Below are 17,961 nucleotides of genomic sequence, written 5' to 3' on the forward strand. Positions count from 1 at the left end.
CCTTACAATGAAGAACTTGCTTTTAATTATTCTGCTGTTACTGTTACCAGCAGTTTTTTAAAGCAGATTTATTATCAGGAATAAATGCTAAATTTGAAGCTGGCTTATCCAAAACATGTAGTTTTATTCTAAAAAAAAAGTATGAGGAAAAAAATACAGTTCTCATGTGAACCTTGTTTATTGTATCATTTGTTAAGAACTACTTGTTTTGCACCTTGCATTTTATTATTCCAATCTCAAACTGTCTCTAGGGCCAAAAGGGTATTTTCTGTAATAGACATAACAATGTAGTTGATATGGAATGGATTTTGTCCAGTCTTTGTGTCTATTCATTGCAAAATGGAAATTAATCTCTTTAGCTTGAGGCTGCATAGTTTACTGTCATTAGTTGGGGACAGTCAAAGACGTGAAGTTTCAATAGTAGAGAAGCCTTGGGATTTTCAGCTATTTCATAGATCTTAATCAAAAATGTTACTGATTGCTTGGGAATCAATGAACACACTCCTGAGGAAAAAAAAAAGCAGCATAACCTTAACATTATTCACAGTGTTTTGTTAAAAGGGACAGTGATTCATAATTATTATTTTTTTATCTCAATATAATATAGTGAAGAACATTAAAAAACATTAAGAATTTTTGCTCCGTGTAAATGGGTCAGAAATGTTCAGTGCTTTTGATCTTTTTGAGACAGTCTTACACACACGAGTAGCTTTAAACACTTACGAGTTTTCCTTTTGACCTCTCGGCATATTAAGTATTAGCATATTCAAAAGTCTGTGCCTATCCAGGGCTTTTGAAACCGTAGCTTTAAAGTCAACAGATACTTCAGTACCAATATGATAAGTGCTGTTTTAAGAGAATTCGCTTTGTGTTGATGACACAAACGTACAGCCTCTAGCGTTAATGGAAACAGCATGTCTGAATCATTGAAAGACTTTAAATGGAAGAAAAGACCCTTAAAAATCATCACTTTCCACTTCAGGAGAATACTATCTCCATTATATTATTCTCTGTTAGCACTGATTAAAATTTGTCCCTGCCTTTATCCATCATCGTAAATTTATGTTTGAATAGGAGTTAAAGCATTTTTAAAAATACTTTGACTAATGTCCAGTCAGACTACTGAGTTTCAAAACTTTGTTTTTCTTGGGTGTCTTTCAAACAGAAAAGAGGAAGCACTTCCTTTTACAACACGATGTCAAGACAAGGACACACACGCTCACATATGCACACACATACAAACAAGGTACTATTCAAGTTGCCTCAGAGTTTACTGACTGACACATAGGATCCTAAATGATAGCAGGAAAAAAAAATGCATGATGCTTGTAAAAAATAGCAGCTTAATTATGCAGTGTTTCGGTAATTAAAATATTGCTGTGCAAAATATAAGGAATTAGGATTATCGTTCAGAACAGGCATCACAGTCAGGATTCTGTCTCAATAAAGCAACAGGCTTCATTTTCCATGCATCTGTACGTGAAAACTTTTTAATCAATGTGCTTATTTGAAGGGTGGTTGCAGGCTCCGTTCGGATGTCATTTTCACCGATGTAAATGTGAAATAACGGAACTGGCCGCAGTGCAGTTTTACTCACGGCCGTGCACTTGAATAGCCGGGATCACAGCGCTGGCCCTGGGGCTATAGGCACAGTCCTACAGTACTGTATTTTTTTGTAGCAATAAGGACATGCTGTGTTTTCAGAGGAATGTCTTGACAACAAAGTGCATCAATGAAGGCCACCTCACTCACAATGAAGGTCTGTCTTTTAAAATAGCACCAAAACAAAATAACTGTTGTGTTTAGGCAAGGGTCTTAACTATTTACAGCACAACCGCCAGAGCAGTAAATAGTGCTTTAGTACCCGGATCTCCCTAAGCTGTAACTCCAAACCTGGAGGAAATACTATAATTAGGGGCACTTTTTTTCTGTAGTTTTTTAAAATATAGTATCCATTATCGATGTAAACATTCAGAAACCCAGACTGATATTTCTTTTTAAAATGCAGAATTTTGATCTGTGACAGCTGCATTGGATCTTTAATCATATATTATCTTTATGGGAGCGTTTTTCTAACGTATGTTAATTGGCTGTTTTCTGTGACAAATTATGAGCTCTTACTTTGATGAGGTTCAATTGCAATCATGTTGGAGTTGAGTATGTAGAGTTTCCAGCCCCCGCTGGCTCCTTAAACCACTACAAACATCTGCACGTCACTGCAGTGCTGAGTAATGGCAGGATTTGGGTTGATCTGATTTCTGTACAGATTTTTTTTCCACAGGATATTTTCAGCTCTTTGCACTAAATCTATTACAGGGTTTGCTGTTTTTAGCAAAAGAACGATCTAAAATTAACATCTCGTATGGGATTATTAGAATACAATGAGAAATAATTTGCACCACAGTATGCTGAAATCTTTTTTATCTTCAGAAATTTCAATGCACTATTAGAAATTCTCTGTCAACTGTTATTGCATGTTACAGCTCAAATTTACTGGAGTCATATAGCATTTCCGGGGGTAAAACTGTTGCCTGCCTTTTGAAGTGAGTATTTTTTAAATTCATAAATATAACATTTACAATTTCTTTAAAAATAAGTTTATTTTACTTTTTGAGAAGTGGTTGGCATCACTTTAATTTTTTTAATTTTTACAAAGAAAAATATGTTTCCCAGCTGGCCGGGAAATATGTCTAATTATGTTTTACATAAACTTGCACATCTTCCTGCTTGTAAAGAAAATGTTGCACTGAAATTCAGTGGCTTTCTATCTTTTTTTTTTTTAAGGAATATTGTGCTTACATTTGTTTGGTATGTAAATTAAAGAAATATAGAAAACATTCACCACAAGGGAAGCAGTATTGGTTTGAGCTTTTTTTGCTTGTTACTTACTCTCTTGATGATAATTGTGCGCATAATCTTATTTTGTACAGCAATTCATTAGAAATATTGAGATAGAAAATGTGTGCTGTATTTTAATATGTTATTACTCAAAGCTGTACTTAGGGTGAATGTGCAGAAATACAAAATCTTATATATTTTAACACAGAGAGAGCAGTCTGGTCATAAAATGGATGGAGCATCATCTTTTCAAAAACTGTGTCAAACAATATCAATTACATTGCAATTAATTTAGCAGAACACCACACAGCTCAGCTTTGACCTAAACCAAATGGCAGTAGATAAATCTGTCCCATTTGTTCTTCAGAGAAAAGATGGGGGTTAAATTTCCAGGCAGGTGTTAGAGTTTAGAATAAGAAGAGCCAGATGTGTGTGGAAGCTACTTCGGTCTCATGAGGCTGGTTTTAATTCAGCTGTTTCCCTGGAGTACCACACAATCAATGAGTTCCAAATCCTGGGGCTACCTGCCTTTACGTGAAATCATGGGAACATTTCTTCACAGCATACTACTGAACACGTGTGGAAAAATTAGAGCAGAAATTAAAGATAAAAAAAAGTTTAACCTCAGAAGTTACCCGAGTGTCACATTTCTTTGACTTTCTGAAATGAAGAGCTAATAACCGAGTGGAAATGCTTAAAGAAGAGATATATTACTATAAGGAGAATTGTAAGCAGTGCAAAACTCGTACCATGGATGTTTAATGTATTTCTCACTACTCATTGTAGGCAGTTTTTTAAAAGTAAGCGTATGTAGGTCATGTGCAGCACAGTGAAAGGTATTAAAGCTAGGTGAATTCAGTCAGGGAGGGGTTTCAGAAGGATGATTTTGAGCATGTTGTCTGTACTTCAGTGTGTCTGTAAAAGTAAATTGAGGCATTGCATCTTGAATTAGTCTACACAATGGCATTCAGTTCCACTCGATAAGATGAGCTTAATTGGCTTTAAGAAAATAAAGCAAGGTAAAGGAAGATGTACAAGTGAAAGAGAGGGCTTGGCACTTTATTGGATTTTGAGGCCTGTGAGCCATGTGTCTTAATTGGGGCCAGTTGGGATCATTTAATAATTGCTGTCAGAAGATCAAATTTAATTCTCTTTATAAAAAGACCACAGTGGGATAGAGTTAAACAAATTGTCATCTGAGGTTTCAAATGAACGAAGCTTTAATTAGGTTGATTAGGATGCTGTAAGAGAGAGCGGGTAAGAAACAGGAAATTGATGAATCTGCTGTGTACCATGTTGGACCTTATATGACAGCACTGTCAAATATCTTTATTTCAAGAAGATATACATTAGCATAAAGGGCTATAGTGTGACAACAACATGTGTATATAAATGCTGTTTATAAAGATAATTATAACTTTCTGAAATCAGTGATTTTAAGCACAGATATTAATATTTTTATGATCATAATCTTGCCTTTAGCATTACTTTCATACATTTTTAAATCTACTAAATAATGTTCTCTATTTGTTTACATACTCACTGACTATGTGAGATGAGAATTATAGTATATTCACTGAAAGCCCTCAGAATTTCTCTACTGTGCAATAAATATTCGCTGTACTTACTTCTCAGGACATTTGCATGAACAAATCCCCAGGTTTCTTATCCCCAGGTTTCCAACAGAGAAACTGAGTAATAAACGAAGGTGACATGAAATATTTTTGGCAGAAAAAGGAGCAGATCTCAGCCATGTTTGCATCCCAACCTTAGGTTCAATTCTTTACACTATGCTGCCTGCTACTTTTGCTGCAGCTGTCTGTTTCTAAGAATATTTTTTGTCAGAAATCACCTTGCGTATCAATAGAGCTCGAAAAGTGCCATTTCTGAGAAAAGATAATGCACATTTGAGGCCACAAAAAGATTTAGCTAATGCATCTTTGTATTGATTATGTTTTGTTTTTTCAGCATGCTTCTAGGACAATAATAAAAAAGGCAATGCTGGCAATGATCTGTTTGAAAAAAAAATGCTCATTCAAGATAGAATGGAGACTATAAAGCAAATTGCACTGTATTTCCCTCTGCAGATTAAGCACATTTTATATGTCTGTCTTCTTCTGATATTTGTTAAGGATGTTAACTTTTTCCATTGGCTACTGACCAATGCAACGTGTTTCATATGGGTGAGAAATAAAATAAATAAATACAGCTGCATGTGCTGGAGTGGTTACAGCTGGGATTCAGTAGGCAGGGTGTGATGCCTACTTGTGGCTTCTGTAGTTGTAGGCAGTGGTAAGTGTACCTCTGTGGTAAACACCTTCCGTTTCAGTAGAAAATTTGCTTTTACAGGTCTTGAGGTGAGAGCTATTAGACTACGATTCTGTGAAAAAAATAGAAGAACAAATCCTCATGTGGAAAGTATGAATTAGTTACCTAATACAATTTTCAAAAACTGAATGTGAACTATGATGTGGTTGAACAGCACACTAAATTAGATGGGGCTATTTATGTCTTTGTAACTGACTCAAGATGGGTCTGTAGTATCTAAAGTGCAGCTCTTTTAGCTCTTTATCATATCAAAGCGTAACTCCTCAGTGTGCTGTATATCTTACGTTCCTCCATTATCTCTCTTTCCCTCTTCTCATCTGAATATTGTTAACACAAGTGTATCTATTGCTTGCCCCTTTCTCCACCACGAAGGGAAAAAAAAAATCTGTAGAATATCCCACTAAGCCGGAACAACAGAAAATTCCTTCCTCAACAGACCACATAAGTCAGTTGTTTCAGGCACCTTGCCCATTTCTTCTCCCGTGAGGCATCTTTTTCAGTTTTCTCCCTCATAGCAAATTCCATGTTATCTTTCCTTTCTTATAGCTGTGTCTGTTTATGCTATTTTCTAGTTCCAAACCAGTGGGAATCCAGTTTGGATCTTCCAGCGTAGAGAGATGACTCTTGTCAAGATACAGAGGAGGTAGAAAGCAAGTAGCTTCAGCAAATGAATGATGGTGTGCTAGAACTAGTGCCAGATATGACCATGTACTTTATTTCTTGGTAGTCAGAACCTTCCATTTTTCTCACAGATGCCTCATCCTGAACATGCAAAATTCCAGACATGAGGCACCAAGACAATATACATGCAAGATTTATTTCCTGTCCTGTGGCTTATAAGACCTATCAGATCTCTGTAATCACAATATAAATGCTACTTTGCTATACTGCCACTGTACTTTTTTTTCCTTTTTTTTTAGAACAGATGTGTTCTGAGTTCATGTGTTTCTACTTAAATTGTGTGTATTTTGTATATCTAAAACCAGCAACTTGTCCTAATTTATGAGATTTGCCATTAGAAAAAGACATATATTTCACAGATAGAGGCAGTTCGTCACCTCTGTTCAGTGAAATGCAGGTGCTTTTATTTTTTTTATTAGCCTTATTATGTACCTGACATACATTTCATCTCCTTTTGTCCTTGGAAAAAAAATGTCTGAGTGGGATTGGAAGCATTAATGTAGACTTTCCAGCTGTCATGGTCATTGGAAAGATTGATATATTTCCCTGGCCTTTTTTTTTTCCCCTTCTGCCTCATTTTAAGCCTGCAGCTGTCTCTGGGCAAGCAGTTGAGTTCAGGGAGTGTCGCAGTTTTCATACTCATATTTATCATATTAACGTTTACACAGAATGAATGAGCAGTTAGTGGCTCAGCAGCTCTCCACCATGTTGTGCAGTCTATGTTTCGGAAGAATTATATTTAATTCTTGGCATTTCTGGGAAGGTCAGGAATTAAAGGGAAGAGGGTGTGTTTCTAGAACTGGGTATACAAAAGAGAGAAGCAGAACATATCTATATCTAGTCATCCCTCTCTAAGAAATGAATTGCCAGATGAAGGATGTACTGGTCAGAGGTTGCTTTAGAAAACTAATAAAGATACTTAAATATGAAAGTTATGTGTTTAGGTCTATGTTGTAGGAAGATCAGCTTTCTGTTTCTGTGGTAGTATAGTTGTAGCTGAGGTGGTCTAACACCACAAACAAGAGACAGTTTCTAGCTAGAGGTAATATATTTTATTAGACCAGTTTCTATAGCTGGGGAAAAAGGGTGAGTTTTGGGTACACTGGGGATCCAAAGGAGGGCTTGTACACCGTAAAGGCAATTTATTTTTTCCAACTTGGTTAATCTATGTTAGGTACTAACTCTGCTTAGAAAGCTTGTCTAACTTCTTTTTCAGTACTAGTGATGGATCTGTTCTCATGTTGGCATTAGTATAAAGGAGTAGCTACATAGAAATCAGTGGCATTCTCTGGATTTAAAATCATATCTGCCTGAGACTCAGTCCATCTTTGACAAGTCAGTGATTGCTTTGGGTGACTGGTCGCATCATACAAGAGATATTGATGAAAAATGAATAAATAAATAAACAGATAAATAAATAAATATATGTCTAAGGCATTAGTCAATCCATACAGAATCAAATTTTACAAGCCTGAATGGGATAACAGCGAACTGCTAGCTATTTAGCTTGAGAGACTGGCACATACGCCTTCTGTGATCTCCCAAGATTTGGTCAGATTTTGAGGAATTTCTGTGGCTCAGGGACACCTGCCTGAAGTCTTTTAAATTGGATTGCTTCAGTTCTCTGGTAGGAAGCTGAACCATGTTAGGGGATATACTTAACAGATATTGCCCACTTTTGGCTTGAGTATCTAGCCAAATTCAGGTTATTACAAGTTACTTCTGTTAGGGCAGGAAATCTGACAAGTGACTCAAGTATTTCCTTGATCCTGTTTGTTTACAAACATTTCTTATCTCTCTAAATGTAGCCAGACTCGAGAATTAATGTCCATTATCAGGTATTAATATTTGAGTTCTCTTTCCCATCAGTGGTAACTCCAAAGCCGTTTCTCTGTCCCAGTTTTACTTCAGGGCTCTACTCCCTGTATATTCTATAACTGTGCTCTGTCCCAATGTCTCTCAATTTTCAGCTTCTCTTCATGGTCACTAATCACAAACCTCCATAAAATAATCCTAAGAAAGTTCTTTGCTGTCTTTTATTCAAGTATCCAGGTCTATAAGATCACAGAAGTTATGCTTATCAGCAGTAATCCTACCTCTTCTACCTTCTTTCATATTCCAGCCATTTGTCAAATTGATCTTAAAATGGCAACACCATGAGAAACACTTCCCAGCCAGAAAAAGTGTTGTGCAACCTTAACATATTTATACAGTTTTCCTGTCAAGGTATTTCCCATAACTAACCCAAAACAGTTTTACTTTCATTCAAGCTTTACCTTGACAATTTTTGTCACTCATTTTGGTCATGTTGAAAAGGATTCCTTTTATTTAACCCATTCATAATATTTCTATAGAATCTATTGTCTGGCAGAGGCACACATTTTCTTTTAATGAGGAACTTACTCACACCTCAGTTTTTCTTCTCTTAATTTCTGCACTTATATTTCAGTTTTAAGGTACTTTCATCCTCAATTTTGTCCCTATTCTGCCTCCTTAGATGATCCTTCCTAATTTTCAGCTTAGTCTTTGAAAAAAATACAGTGCTCACTCATTTGTTTGCTCAGTACTTCGAAGAGACTTTGGGTTCTTACTATCCTTTGTCCTGTTTATTCATGCCACAAAATTCCTGTTTCTAAATATTTCTTCTCTTTTCTCTTAAAAACTTCCTGAAAAGTTTAATTTGCAAATATGTAAGATAGCCCTTTTCAAAATATGATTATATTTCTACAATCCAAATCTTTTTGAGATGAAGTGGTAGTGCAGCACAAACCTAGAACAGCGCAACTCAGCTCGTGTTGTTAAACATAGACGGGCATGATTACAGTGCTGCCCTTTAAGGGAGAAAAGGAAGGCTCCTGGGTCAGAATGTATAAAATTCCTCTGGAGCTCGTTGGATGAAGGTGAAGGAGACCAGGACTGTGTAGATGTGAACAAGTTGACCTGTTTACCTCAAATTTAATTCTCTTCTCCGTCTACTCTGTCTATTGCTTCAACACTGATCATTGACCACCGTTCAGACACTGCTGTCTCCAGCCCTCTGGTCTAAGTACATGTACCAAGCTTACTTGCATTTCTGCAGTTCAGCAAATTATACGCAGAAAGTAATCAAAAATTTCTTTTCTGATAACAAAGAATACTTTTGAGAATCAATCCTTACTTTCTTCTATAGAGTACAGCCTAAAATTGTCTGGCATGGTATTGACATTACCAAGCACTTGTGCCCAGGTTCAGACTGTGATTTGATATTGCAGTACATAGCTTTTTCCAATAATACTTGGATTGTCCCCTGATTCTTAAAAGCCGTTGCAGGGATTTATGTTCCTCACCACAGACTTCCTCTCATACAAGCACTAGTAACAAATCTGTAAATCTAGATCTAACCACAGCCAGAGATTGCTTTCAGGTGATGCAATGACTTAACTCTAGAGATCTTAAGCTTTTCCTGTAATAAGCCAGCACTCTCCAAAGTCCTTTATCTTTGTATATGACTGCTCCCAAACTGTGGCACTAGTGTCTTACCTAGTATGAAAAATGTCTTTAAATATAGCTAGCCCAAGATCAGAGTAGTTCCGAGACACCTTTTCAATACCCAAGGTGCTAAATCGTACTCTCTTGACTACTGAAATGCTTCTCCTTCTCCAGCTCATTAAATGGCAGACTGAATTTGTAAAACACCTTTCCTGATATTTATTGCACATCTGTTAACTATAATGTAACTCAATCAAATTATTAGCTCAAAACTATCGAGACTCCTAGCTGAAATTGTAGCTGTCCAGTTTCCCTACTCCGTTTTCAGACAGGTTCCCATTCCTATTGACTGTCTGCATTTCAGACCAATTAGGTGATTCAGTTTTCAGTCCTTTATTTTTTCCCTTATATTATTAGCTTGTCTGATTCAATAAACTGTTACGCTTGAGCCAGTCTCCCAAGCACTTCAAGGATCTTATTCCCTATTTATTGGTCAGACTCCCATTGTGCCTGTCTAGCTGCCAAAGGTATGTCATGAACCTAATCAAAAAACTGTAAACTTTTGCTTCAAACTATTTGCTTTCCATTTTTTTCCACTGGGTGATGGGTAGACACTGAAATATCACCTGCCAGTCATTATAGATTTAAAATCAACTTTCTACTGGTATGTTTTTTAGGACAGTAGCATTACACTTAATTGCTTTCCTTAAAATATTCATTACTGTCTGTGTTCTTTGTTTTACGAATCAAACATTACTCCTCTTCTGTTTTTCAAAAATGTTGTGAATTAGCCAAGTCTTCCTTTCTTCATCAAGCATAGCAGGCACATACCTCTTCTTACTGGGCTGCGGGCAATCAGTTTTCATCTAGACTGGTGGTGCTTGCTTCCTCTTTTGGTGCACCGCTGCGAGGAATGACTCACCATCTGTGGCAAATTCCACAGTCACTTGGAAGGCCTTTGGCCTCCTATCAGGGACCTTTGTCAGCATGTCCAGGTTTGGTATAACATGTATGTACTGTTCAGAAAACCCTCCTTCACTGGGCCTGACGACAACTCTCAGCACATCCTCTGGAAGGTAAGCTGGAGTCACTCCTTTCCCTTTCGTGTAGGCATGAATCAGCTTAAGTTGATAACGTGGCTACAGATGAGATATTCCACATCTGGATAACTCAGTTTTCTGAAAAGCAGGGTTTGTGGCATAATGAATTGGGAAGTACCATCCTCTCCACTGTTTTGGCAATGAAGCTTAGTTTGCTCAAAAAACTTTTAAGGGAACTTTGCAAAACGGTAGCAAGTGAGACTCTTCCACCCACTTTGCATAAGTTCTTGCTCTGTGAGATAACTTGGTACTGTATTTGAGTTGTAAGCTACACTGACCATAGTCATCTGATTCAAGGGAGACAATGTATTCTTACAACTAGTTTTCAGAACTGTTTAACACCAAATCCGAAAAAATTCACAATGCTAGATATTCTCATGCCTCTTCCTCCTAGGCATACAAATAATGGTATTGAATATAAGCAGGAACTTGGTTGAAAGAGAGGAATTTTCTGCAATTCATTCCTACATTGTCAGTGTAATAGGAATATGTTCAAATATAAATGTGAAAAGCAAACAAGGTATATCTCCTGAAGCGCAGACTTAAACAGGTTCGGCTATACTTTACAAATAAACAAACAAATAAATAAATAAATGGAGTATCAGTTGGAATAAAGAATCTTACAAATTCAGCAGATGCTTTCAAAATCAGTAGTAAAAGTAGTGAAATATGAATTTAGATCAAATGATTCAAGTTTTCTCTAAAACTTTTAATTAACAACTTAAATATAGGGAATGATTTTGCAGTTTGCAAGTTTATGAACGTTTTACTCCTGCCTTGCTACAGAGCTTCATTGCCCTTGATTTGTTCTCCGTTATAAATTAAACTCATGCCATAAATCAGGAATCAGGTTAGATAAATGAAAAGATGAATAAGCTTTGGTAGTTAAAGGTTACAAATACTTTCTTTATGTACAGACTTTCTCAGCTTGACATACTCTCTCTCTAGTCGTCTGTAGTATTTCATCTGTTACCTTATATCCATTATGGCTTAAATGTTTGTTTTATACTTCCTGTAGCAAAATTCATGATCTCTTGAGAGTTAAATTTAGTAGATTCCAATCTTTTCATGTGGCAGCCTGGCCATAAGATCAAAACACATAAATGTAGGTTAAGTTTAATTTCTAAATCAGGGTGTTGGGGACAGATGTTTGAAACCTTAAGATGAGTCAGATTCATTTGTTGCATGGCTTTCTGCCTGGATAACCACACTGTGGATTGTGCCATTTCTGCTTTACTGATCTATTGCTATGGTGATGACATATATAATTTTACCACAGCCTTTCTGTTAATGGCCCAAACTGTATCTTCTCTAATGACCGAGCAACCAAGCCACACTGCATGTGAAGGACCGCTTCTATCTGTAATGTCAGCTGATCTCAGTCAGGCAACATGAGAGGTGATTGCTCTTTCACCCTTTTCTGTATTTCTTTCAGCTTTATCCAGGTCAAGGTGACAGACCCAAAATGATCGGTGTCTTGATTTGATGCAGTACGCCCAGCTGTTTCTTCACTGTGTGGCTGTCGTTGTCTGTATATGGAACATTGTCAGCCAGGGCTTTTACGGAAAACATTTCAGTGACCATTTTATTTGAATCTGTGCTCCCCGCTGTGGATTTGCATCGTTATGTTGCAGTTTTTGCAGCTAATTTTTCATCAGAAAAGTAGCTGATGTATTCTTACTCAGTACATTTAGATTTTTAGAATCCAATTCAAAACTCTTTTGAGTAAACAAAAGGCTTGCATAAAAAGATTTCATAGATCTTGTAAGTTACTTTTATTTACCAAGATAAGAATGGTAAGAGAATAGGGACAGCATTTTTTTTGTTTGCTTCCTTACATTCGGATAATAAAAAAAAAATTTTGGTTTGGTTCTTTAGTTTTAATGCAATTAATCCACTCAGAATGCAAGCTGCTTAATGGAACAGGGACATCTTTATGGCAAGTTTGTTTCTTTTGTAAAGTAACCATGAAAATGCTAAACCCTAGCACATTTTAACTTAGTTTTTCTCTGGCTGCCTTCTTATTTATAAATTAAATATTTTGACTCTCCTGTTTTGATAGTCCCTGTTGCCCCTGGTGTGACTTGTTCAAAGAAGTCTCTGTCTGGGGTGTTGCAGCAGAGCAGATTCAGACAGTTCTGCTCGGAGAAGGAAGTGGAGAGTTTTGGTTCCCATTTTGCACTTCTGGAACAGTTTAGGGAAGGAAGCACCTTTACACCTTTTATTGTTCGTGGTTGCTGACATCATATCCTTCCCTGACCACTCTGTGCGTGTTTCCTGCCATTCTATCAAGGTTCTTCTGTGTTGCAGAGAAGGGATAGTGGGAGTGCATGTGTGTGTGTGCGTGTGCACGCACGTGTGTGTGTGTGTGAACGTACGACAGAGACGGGGCCCGTCCAGTGATCTGCTGCACTTGCCCATTAGCCCTTTTCCCTTCTCGAGGCTCAGATCAATCTTCTGTCAGCTACCACTGCCTCTGCCAAATCATACACTGCACAGAAGCCCGCCAAAAATGAAGTTCCTCTTTTTGTAAGCAGTCTGGCTTTTTTTTTTTTTTATGTTTGGGTTTGCAAAAAGAAAAAAAAATGCTGAAGACTGTAACACCATAGCATGTAACTATGTGTTTCTTTAAGTGCAATTTGTTTGCATGTAACCATGTCATTAAGTTGGAAGGTTTCTTTTATGTGGAGAGTTATTTCAACAGAGCTTCTGGAATTATTTTAAGTTCCTCTTTAGTTTCTCTTGGATAATGCAAGCCTGCAGTACTATTTGAGTTTTGTAGTACCTTCGGCTTTTCTAGCTAGTGTGCTTTATCAGCGTTAGGGAAATACAAGTTATCAGTTAACAGGAACTTTAAATACTTAACATGTAATCCTTAATCCTGCAAGAACTTTCAAAAATATCGGGGACACGGGTGAAGTCCTAAAGCAGCCATGGGGATTTGCTGGTCTCCAGAGTTCTTTACGTTCTGTTTGACTCGGAAGTCGCCAGCCTTTGAAGGTTATAGCCCTTGAATCAGGTGTCTTGATTTACTCATCTGAATCTAATTGATTTGGAATCAATCCAGCTATCTGCTTTATATATGTACGTGTGCAAATGTGTATACTAATGAAATGAATGTAACTATAGGCAAACACATAGTAAGAACAGCATGTGAAGCGGTATGTGTTGGTATGTATATATGTGTAAAAGAGTTAAGACAGATATAGAAAATACCACAGCATTCCCAATTTGTTTCTAGTAGCAGTAAAACCAGCAGAAATTAGTTTTTTAAAAGGAAATAAGTTTGCTAGAAAAACTGAAAAGCTTTTATTTGAAATTAGACTAGTAAGCAAAAAGCAAACAGGAGATATATTTTTTTCGTCAATGCAAGAAAACCTAACCTGCTGCCTGGTGAAGCAAAATTATGTTTCTCTGCAAATTGTATGTTGGACACGTATGACCTAACACATTCTGTCTTCTCCTTCAGGTTCTCTCAGATTGTATGGTAATATTTAATAAACAAATCATCCTTGCTCCCCTTCAACTTTATTTTCCTGTGCATCTATTTTTCCTCTTAAAAGAAAACCAGTGTACTTAGTGGATTACTACAGGTAATGAAGAACAAAATTCTGCTCATCAAGTGTTGCATGAATTACTGTAAGATAATTTGGTGCAGATCACAAAACTTTTAAGTGTTCTGACTTTAAACTGTCTATAAAAGCTTTTGTTGTTTGAAGGCTGGTCTTAAATGTGGAACTGATAAGTGTGTGGGAGGGAGTCAACACATTGCTCCTCCACTAATGTTTTTGTCCTTCCCGGTAGATTTTCTCGCTATTCAGTGGTTTTTCTGAACTCACTCAGCATCAGCATCTGGATCTGCAGAGCAGCTCTCATCCTTGCTGACCTGTCAGCACCGCTCTAATCTGTCCACCCTGACCTTCCACCTTGCAGTGAACAGGAGCTTAGGCAGGCGTAGTGCTGTAAGCCGATAGTGCCACTGGCTTCAGCTGGATGAAAGGAAAGGAAATTGTTCCATATGCATTTGCTGTGGATTAGCGTATTGGCTTACTGTTACAGAAAAGCCTGTTAGACTCCTTTGGGTCCTGCATGTGCATGGGAAACACCACTCTAACTTGCTCTTTGTATCGGAGGTAAGACTATAGGAAAAACAGGAAAGAAACCCAGTCCGAGGAAATTTAAAACTGCTTCTAAAAATAGACTGGGTTTGTTTGTCAACACCGAATACCAGATAAGACTGTCTCCTAGCTTTGTTTGGGAAAAAAAGTTTTATAAATACATTTAATCAACTTAATTTATTCCAAAGTTTTGGACTTTTTTGTTGTAAATATGATCAAGAGCCTTTGTGTCTTTTTAAGCAGTGAAAAGTTTTCAAATAAGTAAAAAGCAGCAAATAAATTTGCAGCCTTTACACTTTATTATATCGGCAACAAGAATTGTTCCATGTTCTGCATTACAGTAATGATTTAGGCATATATAAATATGCCTAACCAATATATAAAAAGGCATTCATGTACAGAAGGGTAATAAGTATTATACTTGAAAATTTGTTTTGCCCTGCAGATTAATTATATCATAGTGGCTAGTTAGAAAATTCAGACTGACTAAGTTATTTGTTAACTTATTTTTTTCATAGAAAATAGAACACTTGAGCAGCTTAAAGTTTAATGTATGCAAAGAAAATCAAGAGAGAATTGAAGATCAGAATGAGTGAGGTCTAGCTTTTCTACCTCAGTAGCTTTGAATCAAAGCCAAATAATGGATTAAATGGCCAGGACATCAGCTTAGTGTTACGTAACATATTGTGAGAATTTATCAGGTTGACTGTGAGACTACGAGCTTAAATTAAATAAGGAAACGCCAGCCTCTGTTTTAAAATTACTGTGTTTTTACTTCCAATGCAATATTTTTAATACTTTATGGATCTAATACAAAAACCTTAAAAAATCATTTTAAATTAATCTCGTTCAGATTTTTTTTTCTCTTCTGTATTTAAAGGAACTCTGTGGTGTTCTGTTCAAAATATGTAAATATAAAAATACAGTAAACAAAGGTTAAAAAGGGAAAAATTGCATCTTTTAATTTAGTACTAGAGTGAACATCGTTTCTGTATTTTCTTCTATTTTTATCAAGTCTTTTATTGCTAAAAATACTTTGCATATGATAGAAATTAATTTTGTGACTTAAGAAATTTTGTGAAATATGGGATGTGTACTGCATTATTTATATTTATATATTGCATCTAACTGTCCTTAGTTTTGCAACAGAACCAGTATTCTAAAGTTCAGTAAAGCTGGTATCGGTGCCTTCCTAGAACTGTGAAAACATTTTTCAAAACAGTCTTAAATGATCATCTGTCCCTATTATTCTGTGCTATATAGCTTGGCTTTTGGTGCAATAATTTTTATAAGGAAAGATGTATGTGTTTGCTAGTTATAAATAAGTCGTCAGAACCTTTTAGAATTTACATTGAAATGTAATGAGGGAAAATGCACTACTGTTTTCTTCATGTATCTTGAGTAATACTTGCACTAACCGGTATTGTTAAAGAATAAGGTTAAAAAATTCGAATTTAAAGTGGCTGACATCTCTCATGTATCAAGTAACACTTTAATAAAGGTCCATCCTATTTGCATAATGAGGGACATTATCACCTCTGCTGTCAAAACACAAGATTGTTTTCCCTTCAGAAATGAATTAGCTGGCCTACTTAGCATACATAGGTACAGAAAGGTTCATTAACTCTCTGATTTAGGTAATTTTTCATATTAGAGCAGTGAGTGATATTTAAAACTAGAGACACTGAATTCCGTTAAAGTTTGTGTATTTCAGTCCTTTTCTTCATTTCTTGATATATTGGCAGGTTCGTTCATAAAAAGAAGCTTTTGAATTAAATTATTATTTCCCTATGCATTACTTATTTTATAGATGCAGTAAGTTTTTAATATAATTTCCTTGTACACTAAATTGTAATGAGAATGCTTGGTCAGCTCCATATAATAACTTTCATCTAGTTATCAATTTTGTAATAACATTTGATTTCCTTTTTGTGTTTAGCAGGAACGGATGCAGGGGACTGTGAACTGAGTAGTGCAAGTGCTGAAGAAGGAGGTTTGTTTTGAGGAAACGGGAAAGAGGAAGAAAAGAGAAGGGAAAAATACATAATTTTAAGGAAGAAGGAGAGGAAAAAAAACGGGGACTATGGGGAGAAAAAAGATTCAGATTACAAGGATTATGGATGAACGTAACAGACAGGTGAGTAGTAAAAATACTGCATTTGAACATCATATTGTATTTCTAAGGTGGCTGATTCTCATAAGGGATTAAAAAGTTGATATCTTTGTGTGCATATTCATATACCTACATACATGTATACATACACACAATGTATGGACGACTATCAAAGAAGTACTTCTGGAAACAACCAGAAACCTCACACACAATTTTTTCAAGTTTAGTAACGTGTAGTTAGGACTCTGTTACCTGAGGCCTTGATTCTGCAAAGACTGATGTGTATGCTCCGCTTTGGGCCCCCTCTGTACTTGCTTTGACTTCAGTGTGTAATATACGTGGTTAAGCACATCTGCAAGTTGTTGCAGGATGCAGGTTTTTGGTACTGTATTTTGTGAACTATTATAATATGAGTTTGTTTGCAGGAGGACTTGCATTTAAATTAATAGATCCAAATTATTTACATTTCTACATGTTTGCAGTGTTTTTATTTTTACCTCCTTCATATGAAAGTGACACTAATTCATAAAAAACCTCATCTTTTCCTGTCTGAATTTTAAAAAGAATTTGAGTAACCTAACACATTCTAAAACCCATATACAATAATATTGGCATGTTGTAGTTATGAAACAAGTCTCCATTACCGATGCTATGGCTAAATAGGTCCAGCAGGACTGGTTAATTAATTATTACCACTGCTTTAGACAAAATGGCTGAGTAGCTGTCACATATTATCAACACTGTCTCTGTTAACTTAAAATATGGTCATAAATTAGAGAAACTGCTTTCCTGTTTTCAGAAAAATAAAATTCAACAATTGGCATCTTAAAATAAAATCAGTGAAAACCTGCTGCTGTTTACATTTGATGTAAACGCAGGGATGTTTTCTTGAAACTAGAGGTTCACAAGTGTGAGAAACTGTCCATAAAATTATTTAACACTATGTTTAGTGTTTTTCATACATGTGGCTGCAATTAGGAATAATCTTCAGTAGCTGTTTTTTAGGAACTTGATACTGAGTTACTATTAATATATTAGTTCTGTTCCTTTCATCTATAAATTTCTTCATATATTCAGGTTGCTTTTTAAGAGTTGTTAGTCTTCAAGGATTTTATAAAGCCGTAAAAAACTCAGCCTAGGCATAACAACAAATTATAATCTTTAAATATGCTTTCCAAGAATTTTTAAATTTTGTAGTGTTAGTAGGCACTTGTGTTCTCCATGGCAGAAAATCATGTATAAAAGCAAAATTATATTTATGATGGATACATTTTGTGTTTTCCCTGAAGGCTGCCTATTGCCATGGGCCAAGCCA

General features: G+C 36.1%; 1 protein-coding gene across 10 annotated transcripts in view; it reads left to right on the forward strand.

The window, feature by feature from the left end:
- The window catches only part of MEF2C (myocyte enhancer factor 2C), a 140,477-nt gene that overhangs the window by 45,333 nt on the left and 77,183 nt on the right, over window positions 1–17,961 (forward strand). For 7 of the 10 annotated variants that reach the window (XM_068422931.1, XM_068422939.1, XM_068422929.1 and 4 more), the window contains one exon: window positions 16,473–16,670. In XM_068422931.1, the coding sequence (XP_068279032.1) occupies window positions 16,617–16,670 (54 nt within the window). In that variant the 5' untranslated portion in view covers window positions 16,473–16,616. Of the gene's footprint in view, window positions 1–13,927; window positions 14,009–16,472; window positions 16,671–17,961 lie in introns of those variants that run through there. The other 3 variants (XM_068422930.1, XM_068422934.1, XM_068422933.1) reach the window with 2 other exon arrangements.

Source organism: Nyctibius grandis, chromosome Z (genome assembly GCF_013368605.1).
Source record: "Nyctibius grandis isolate bNycGra1 chromosome Z, bNycGra1.pri, whole genome shotgun sequence".
Taxonomy (NCBI): domain Eukaryota; kingdom Metazoa; phylum Chordata; class Aves; order Nyctibiiformes; family Nyctibiidae; genus Nyctibius; species Nyctibius grandis.